This window comes from Leptinotarsa decemlineata, unplaced genomic scaffold (assembly GCF_025532065.1).
Source record: "Leptinotarsa decemlineata unplaced genomic scaffold, Ldec_3_MD MMD2_P_RNA_scaffold_5, whole genome shotgun sequence".
NCBI lineage: Eukaryota > Metazoa > Arthropoda > Insecta > Coleoptera > Chrysomelidae > Leptinotarsa > Leptinotarsa decemlineata.
Window position 1 is genome coordinate 10,629,543 of NW_027412532.1, and position 9,783 is coordinate 10,639,325.

The 9,783-nt window shown below is 34.9% G+C and overlaps 1 protein-coding gene across 1 annotated transcript in view; it reads left to right on the forward strand.

The window, feature by feature from the left end:
- Positions 1-2,791, forward strand: part of wg (Wnt family member 1 wingless) — a 60,746-nt gene extending 57,955 nt beyond the window's left edge. The window contains exon 4 of the mRNA XM_023166871.2: positions 1,244-2,791. Coding sequence (XP_023022639.2) covers positions 1,244-1,828 — 585 coding nt within the window. The 3' untranslated portion in view covers positions 1,829-2,791. The remainder of the gene's footprint in view (positions 1-1,243) is intronic.
- The last annotated feature ends 6,992 nt before the right edge of the window (positions 2,792-9,783 follow it).

Consider the following 9,783-nt stretch of genomic DNA (forward strand, 5'->3'; position numbering starts at 1 on the left):
CAAGCTGCAACTCATCTAGTAGAGCTTTGATTCAGCTAAATGAAACTATTCCTTCAGAATATTTGTCAATGTCATGTGAAAGCAAAATTCTACAGTTCTTTCGTGATTTAAAGACCTCGCGTGATTTGAAGGCCCTTATTCTAGAGAATCATGCAATAGTATCTTATTGAAGGAGATGAAACAGAAGATAAACTCACTTTCTATGTGTCAAGTCTATGAGCAGTTTATATTCAATCACAATGTGAAGAAAAACAAATTATGAAGATGGTTCTTCAACAATTTGAGGCAAATTCTCATTCACTTCGGTGAGGGCCATCCCTCATGAAACCTTGAATTCAGAATTCATCTATTCACATTTTAATTCAATTTATTAAACTAAAATCAATTATTTTTTTGCCTACGGGCTCTCTGAACAATTTGCACACTTAGATATAAATACCATCGTTATTGAACTATACAAAATTATAATTCGAAAACATCAATTCAACAACATCAGCACCAACACTGCAAATATTTCAACGGTTTACTTCGTTTCTTCTGTTGTTATCACTGCCTGGATGAAAGCACTTCATGGGCATTCCTTGTCAAATGAGCAAACTGATAGCAACGCGTCGTTCGTCATTTCTTCTAGCATGGTTCTTACTAGTAGTTACTAGGAATCCAGTAGATAAACATACCTTTCATCAATTTCAGGGTCGCAATTATCCATTTGCTTCATTTGCAGCAAAATTATTGTATATATCCGATAGCCATTCAACTTCAAAAACCTTCAAAGGAGTTATGTGAGATGAGAAAATACAGTAAAATGACTTCTTACGATGTCAGAATGGTACATAAACAATTCATATATATTCAGCCTAAAGAGTTTTTGGAATCGGTTATTGTATAGTATTTGATCTTTTCTAGACTACGATGTCTTCAAGTTCAGTAAGATAAGAATAGTTCTCATAACAGTTTCCAAGAAACCTGATCTAGATAAACAGTTCTTCTGGTACACCAAAGCTTCCATGAAACCTACAGTGTGGGCTGATTATTTGAATGGGATGAAGCTATTGTAATGGGATCCATGACTGATCATCAAACTCTCAAATTATTTTCAGGACAAAAATGTAACTAATTTCGCCGATTTCTTTGCTTGCATGTCGTACCAAATTTGTATTTGGTACATGTTTAGTTTCAGTTAATATTTATATTCATCTGAGCCAATTACTTGTTTCTAATGAAACCTCTTTCCTTGTTTCAGCATGTTCAGTCTCAGATGAGGAAAGAATGCAAATGCCACGGCATGTCAGGATCTTGCACAGTCAAAACCTGCTGGATGCGGCTTCCATCTTTCAGAGTTGTAGGTGACCTACTGAAAGATAGATACGACGGAGCCTCACACATAACTGGAGCTAACGGAGGGCATGGTAGAAGCAACAACAAACCCCACAGCAACAGACTTCCCAAGCATCCGAAAATGAACTCGATAATGTCCAATAGTATTCACTCCAAAAGAGAAAACAAGAGGAAGCAATATAAGTATGGTTTCCAACTCAAGCCATTCAATCCCGAGCATAAGCCACCGAGTGTTAACGATTTGGTATACAACGAGATGTCTCCAGGATTTTGCGAAAGAAATCCAGAGTTGGGAATCCAGGGCACTCATGGAAGACATTGCAACGATACTTCTATGGGGATGGATGGTTGTGATTTATTGTGTTGTGGTAGGGGTTACCGCCCCCAGGAGATAACTGTGGTGGAGAGGTGTAACTGTACTTTCCATTGGTGCTGTGAGGTGAAATGTGACGTGTGTAGAACGAAAAAAATTATTAATACTTGTGTTTGAATTGTGGGAATATCCTTGAGCCAGATAATTTTACATTGCAACAAAATATTGGTCATAGAGCATTTTGAGACACTTTTATAGCCTTCAAGAAGGCCATCAGATAAGTGCAAGCATACTTTGTCGCGAGAAAAGCAAATGTCTGAGTTTTCTTTACTGTTATAACTATTTTTTTTTTGCTTCCTAGAGGTGATGATAACCTAACTGTTATTATTTCAAGGTAGACATGTATGGATAACCTAAAAATATGTGATGGAATTGGTCGCTACTTGAAACCTGAGATATTTACTTGAAGGATAAAGAACACTAACCAACTCATTTTAACCATAACCAGAATTTTCCTTGAACTCTGGCTGAAGGATAATTATATACTCATTTATAGTATATGTCGTACTCAATTTTCTGTGTGAAATAGTGCCAAAAGTATTACTAATGAATTTTCAATCAGTATTATAGATATTATGTGAAAAACTGTTGTAAAGACTGATTTTAAATTCGGAATATGTAGTTACTAAATTTTTGTAAATATCTAGTGAATATGTGCTCTCTTCCATTTTTGAGGAAACTCAGCTAATCAGTGATAAATAATACAGAATTATATTCTCATTAAGTCACCGTCTGAAAAAAGCAACTTTCGATAGGAACATTTTTTTTGAAAAATCATTTATATACCCTAATTGTGTTGTTGTTCACTTTCATGATTCATAACTCCTCTGTGACGGTTTGTCGAATTTATTTATTCAGTTTGTATATAAAAATCAGCGTAGTATCTCAACATGTAATATATATCTTATTTATTATAGTATTTAATATCGATTTATTAATTTATTGCCGAATTGTATATTATTACCATTGTAAATAGATGAAAATTCTGTATATACAATATCTTTTTCATTTTTCATAGTTCCCTTATACACGACTCGAACACAAGTCGAGGTAATTGTGAAATGTGTAATAAATAACTGATAATAGATATTGGACATTTTATTTTCTGACTAACGAAAAGCTCCGGCTTTGCACTGGTAGCAAAGCATACCTACAAGGCATACGTTTTTTGTAATAATAGTGTTACAGCTCGTGACTAATAATGAAGGCCTTTGATGAAATCCTCTAACAAAAAGTATGTTCCCCACTGTGAACATAGATAAGTACCTATTTACCTAAAGGAAACCTTCGAAGTGACTCATTATGTAAAGAAACATTAAATACTCAAGTGGAAATAGTAAAATGTCTTTTGAACTTACACATATGTTATCTGACATTCTTGTAGACCTTTGAAAGAAGAACAACATGTACTGCATCATTTTGTTATATCCCTGAGGGATTAGGCAACGTTTTTGAAGAAACTTGGACAATACCTACCATCATATTTCAACCAATCCATACCAAACATTAATGAATTTTCCACATTAACTTCTTCTTGAATCACTCTATTTATTGAGGTGAAGGTAAACAGGTTCAATTCAATGCCACGAAAACCCAGGCATCGGTTTTCTCCAAAAAGATAAATGTCTCCGAATCGGATATAATAATATCAGGTCAGACAATTCCGCTTTCTGCTTCGATGAGTTTCTTGGGGGGGTTGAAATGGACACCAATATATCTTGACACAATCATGTCGCTGGAATTGCAAATGCTGCTTCTCTACAGTTTGGAACACTGTTCCGAACCAGAAAACTGTATACACCTCAACAACTTTTGATGCTTTATAAAGCTCAGATCAGACCTTATTTGGAGTATTGTTCCCATGTATGGAGCTCCGCCCCTAAACATACTCTGAAGCTGCTGGATGCCATTCAGAAAAAAAAATTCCGCCTGATTGGCGACACGAACATCACTTGCAACCTTGATAGTCTGAAACATCGAAGAAAGGTTGGAGATTTACCTCTCCATTATAGATACTTTCACGGGAGTTGTTCAGAAATACGCGATGGACTCTGGCTGCTCATCATTTTGAGGTTCAACTCAGTACACTTCGAACTTCACTGTTAGGATCTTTTTCATTTGGAGAACTGCGTTTATGTAGAATGAACTTCCTGAGAACGTGTTTCCATGTGAATTTAATCTTCAGCGATTCAAATCCAACGTGAATCACTACTTTGCATCCCTCTCAGAGCGCCTCAATTGGTTTTCTGTAGTGCTTGTGTTTTGTCCTTGAAAAAAAGTTCTGTTCTATAATATGTATTGGAGACCTTTCCTAGATTATCTAGTGTGTAACTGGTTGTTCAGAGTTTTCATTAAAGAAATAAAAAAATATGACACAGAAAATGGCTTGAATTTGCCCAGATGATATTGTTCTGATTCATATAGCTCCAATTTCAATGAAGGAATCACATATCAACTCATATTGAATATTGAAACACCGCAAGGTAGTATGTTTGGACCGTCATTGTTGGTGATGTACGCTAACGATATCTGCCCACTAAATGCCTGTAATATATAGTTCATAGGAAATTATTATAGTCAATTGACGGGCTAAACCTCTCCAATATAATATATTTCAAAAACAAAATGTTTGTTTCAGTTCAATGAATAAATACCAAGTTGGTCGAAAGAGGAAACTCTAGAAGTACATACATCAAAATGATCTAGGGGACAAGAAATAAGAGTCGTTCAATTGTCAGAGAAAAACATTTCCAGCTGTGGTATTGATATTGATTGCCAGGCATTTCTCATTACATTCATCATATCGGCTTGTTTTGATTCTCAAGAAACATTATTGGTTTTTGGTTTATCGGTTTTTGCTATGAGTTTAACCAAAATTTGCTGTTATTATGCTCTGAATAGGTACGGTCAATATATGAAAAACATCTTGATTGCGAGCTATACGTATAGATACAGAGTGATATGAACATTTTAATTTGGGAGTTTTTTTCCAATTTTTCACTTGTGCACAACAATCGGTTTTTCTACTTATGATGACTAAATGTTACATCACGTTGCTGTTATAACATTTTAATTTTTGATGTATGTACTTAACAAACAGCTCCCAACTCTTTCAAATGTGTGAGATGAGGTTTGAAGAAGTCCATCCTGTTGATTTGAGCAACGAGAAAAAATCAGTATGGGGATTTTTCAAAATACTCAATCCTGATATCAAGTCTCAATGTTTCAGGTGTGACCATTCTAATCTAAGTGAGCTTTGTCAAAAAATCAGATATTATATATAATACATTCGACATACCGTCTGCCTATCCATCGATTTGAAAATATACGCCTACTGATACTGATTTTATCGAATATTGATTTGGTTCCTTGCTGAAACCACATTATATCAGCTGAAAATTATTGGATGAAGATATGAGTTTGTCAAAATTGATACGACCTTTATTTGAAGCCGTGCTAAATAATTAATACCATTCAAATTGTCATCCATGAAAACATTACCAATTTTCAACAATTCATGTGCAAACTATAATCTCTTCATAACAAGTATGTTGAAAAATTTCCCTTCATCTGACTAAAGCGGCAATTTTGATGTAATACAATAACCTTGAATTGAATAGGTGCATCTGGTTACGAACAAACAGTATTGTTTACAGCTCACGCGTTTTATTTAAAGTCACATTCAAAGTTCTTGCTGGTGTTTAATGTCTTGCATAATGAAAAACAACGGTGAGGAATTATGCAAAGAGGCCCAAAAAAAGCTTCAATTGAATTGTTACAAAAAAAATCGGCTCAGCAGTACGACATCGCAAATTGTAATTTTCTTAGCTGGTGTAGACTCAAAAACGTCGAAGGAAATTTCATCGAAACCGTCTTCTCACCCTGTCTGGAAGATAAATCAAAAATAGCGTTCTCAAAGTGAAAAATGAAAGTTATAGGCCCACAAAATCGAAAACTCTTACGTTTGAACAAGTCCAGATGATAAAAGTTGCTACTTTCTTCGGAATATATGAAGCCTGCTGGCGTGAAGAGCTGTGCCATTCATTAATAGAAGACGTTGAATCATTAGATAATTTGATTGCTCAAATTCCAAATATAAAAATAAAAATAGGTCGTTTTTTTGCATTATTGGAAAAACATTGACCATTTTAATAAATACATTGCATTTCGCCCTTCTGCTATCAATCATCAACGGTTTTGTTCTGAAATACTCAAATTATGAATGCAGTGCCAACCCAGTTAGTAAAACACGTTTGGGAAAATGCCCTCTACCATTGCTGAGTTTCTGAACCTCCCGGAACCAAAGAAATATACAGATCACTGTTTCAGAAGGTCTTCTGCTTCTTTGATAGCAGGATCAGGAGCGAATATAACGGATATAAAGAAGTACAGAAGATGGAAATCTACAACAGTAGCTGAGGGTTACATCGATCAAACTTTTTCTTATGAAAAGGATATTGCTCACAGAGAAATCCCAACAGCGTTACAGAATTATCCTCTTCACTTCAAGTATTAAATGTTAATGTCCTCTCAAGCATTAACATTTAATTCCAATAAACCAATAAAATAAAAATGTCAATAACCAATAAAAATGACAGTTTTACGGAAACGGTAATTTCGTCATACCTTCTTTATTTATCAATATTCCCACTTTGAATTTTATTCAAAACAGTTGAATTAACTTATCGGGATATCCCTAAGGCCCAGCGGTTTTTCTTCAACCTCCTGCATCTCCCTTTTTAGTCTAAGCAGTCACAGGAAGCTAGATCCGGTAAGGAGGGGTGAACAATTGGTGTAATGCCGTTTTTCGTCAAAAACTTTTTCACGGAAAGAACGTTGTGAGCTGTCAAGTTATCATCATTGTTATCATCATGACGTAACCAGTCACCTGGCTTTTTTTTCAGATATTGTCCCTCAATTTTTTAAAATCTCCAAGTAAAACCTCTGGTTAACTGGTTGCGTAAACTTCTGAAATCGGAGAAACAAATGGCCATTATTTTGATGTTTGACTTCCCTTGCCAAATAAATAAGGCAAGTTATACAGTGGAACCAAAAGGTTTATGAAGACCCGGATTAGCAAGCACAAAACAGGGAGCTGGGAATAATGTAAAAATCTGGAATGGAGCAGCATGTCTGGAGCAACCAAAATAACATCAACAGGTCCCAACCTGATGAGAAGAAGCATTTAGCCATGCCAGCACGGAGATGAGAAACTTTCAATTGAGAGGGGAGAAAAAAATGTTTTCCTAAATGATCTATAAATTACATCAAGTCGCCATAGATGAGTCAGTCATCTTCTGAGGATGACTGTCTCTACCAAACACTAAAATGTGAAGAATAACGATTCGAAATCTACCAGTATTTCAGAGGAATGGAAGTCTGATTCTCTGGTATGGAAACCAAATATAGTCTATGATTTACTTTACGGAATTTGCAAAAAATGGCAGTTGAACTAGCAATACGACTAACAATAAACTTATCTGAATCGTAAGATAGTTTCTTTATGTTTTATAGAAGTAAGCCGTTTATAAGAAATATATTCACATGACTGATTTCAACAAAGAAACTGGCAACAAGATGTAAATATAATAATTTCCATTCATAAATATTTTGACCGTATTTTAGTCAAATTTATGTAAACCGGTACAGAAATGATGAACCTGTTCTACTACAAAAGGACATGCAACTTGTTGTCATACATATCAAATGTATACCTGTCAATCAATCCCAGTTCCCGTAGTACATTCTCGTTTGATTGACCAACCGGTAAATTTAAAACACAAAAAGTCTTTATATATTTGTTTTACTAATTTTTGGTCTTTTTATCGTTTTAATTGAAATGCGATTTTGTTTTTGTCACCGAGTTTTCGATATTATAAAACTTACGATCTGGCCATGTTGCGCATGAATAACGCAGCAGAAATTTTTTAATGGATAGGTCAGAATCGGTCAGATTCTCTTGTGGTTCCAGTGGGACAATATTAATGTGAAATTGTGCTGATTTGATAAGGGTTTTGAGTTGTTCAGGGCTCTGGCGATGCATTTACTGATCTCATCTGAACAAGGGAATATAGTCAGTATTCATAGATAATCAATAGTAATACTGGGGTGCCTCAGGGCTCCATGTTGGAGCCTTGGATTTTTTTAAAAGATGAATTCCATTCCTCCATAACAGATTTTCGTGTTTGTTTTGCGGATAATAGTTACTTCTTCCATTCAGTGCCAAAAAATATTTCTTGATGACTCCAATAGCGTAGTTGCGCTAGTTTGATTGACATTCTCTGTAATTTGGAAGGGAAACATACAACAAATAAGTTGAACATAAATTAAAATAAACATTCCACAAATTATCCAACAGAAGCATATACATATGCAAATTCATTTAAAAAAAAAACTGTTTTTCCATTCACCAGTTGTAACCCTCCTATGATCAACAACTCTCAAAAGTCGAAACATTTACGAGCTAAGACTAACGAGATCTCACCTTTTGAGGTGTGACACTGTGTGAGCATAGCAGTGACTATTCTATAAATGAATACTAACAATAAATAATAATTCCTATTTGTTACCATGAAAATTCCATATTCAAGCAGTTTATTTTCAATTATCATGTAATATGCATTCGTGTATATGTGTTTGTTTTCATATATATTTTTAAAGAAGAATCGTTCATTCGAGAATTTTTTCTCATATACTGGGACTTGCTGCAAATGTGTTATATACATAATGAATATATACGAGTTTAATTGAATTGAATTAGGATGAAGTGGTTCAAAATGATGAAGTCTACGAGACTTCCGAGACTGGTTGAAATCATTTAAAACACTTTCATAGTATGGAACTATGGAAATATTGGCGAAAAAAGTCTACAATCAAATACCATTTTCTGTGATGATGCTGAAGAGGACTGACAGGTGAGAAATATCTGAATACTGAAAAGCAACACATACTGGTAATCTGCGTATTACGAATCCGAGCACCAACAATAAACCAAGAGAGGCATTGTCAAGACCCTAATTTATCATACATTCAGGCTCTGTAACACAAGAATAAGTCTTGACAAAGAACCAGGCCACATCAGTAGAGATCTTCAGCAGAATATTCACTTCCAGAAAATGGTGGAACAGACTTTGACTGGAAGACAACAAAACTTCACAAGGAGTGTAATCCTTTTCTTACGACATAGAATTGTTGGAGAGGTACAACAACATCACACCAACAACATCACCAACATCACCAACCATTGGAAGTCCGCATTGGCGAGCACAAAAATATACCCAGCGAGGAAAAAATCAGCAAATCGGGAATAGCAGAGTGTGTATGTACTTACCAACATAATAGCATTCACAGTAACACTGGTTCGAGAGAAAGTTCAAGAAAGCTGCCTATATGTGACACAAAACCCATTTAGGCAGAGCAGTGTGGAGATTAGGCATGAAAGCAGTCTGCGTTGTACTAAATCGACAACCGAGAGGAGGAATGTGAGGAACGTGAACTTTGAACGTGATATTAGCAATATCAGATATTCCAGAAATGGACCCAATCACCACTAATGTCTTAATGTTACGTTTTTCGTATAACCGATAATTTCAAAACGTTTCAAACTAAATTCACTTAGATTCCCGAAAAACATTTTATTAATTTCGTTTCATTTGTTCTTCCATATATTTCAATTTTGTTGACCTTATTTTAGGCTTGTAACATACACCAAGAAATATTTTCAACCGCTCACAAGCCTCATTTATGGTTTTCGTTACAGTTCGGACGAAGTCACTCGGAGGATGAACATTGTTAGGCCAAACATATAAAACTCTCCGTCATTGAATTGAAAATGAACCCGAACAATAATCTGCGAGATGATTAATTACTTTCATGTAACAGCAATAACATTTCATGGATGTTTAACACTTTCATAGTGAATGAATGAAAATTATTGACAAGAAACAGGCTCAAGTTTATGTCGATTTCAATTTGTATTGTAACGAAAATTGTATCATATTTACGTTACAATATGCTCCTCGAAGTCACATTTGACTATCTTCAGAAATATACATTTATGAACATTTATGTCC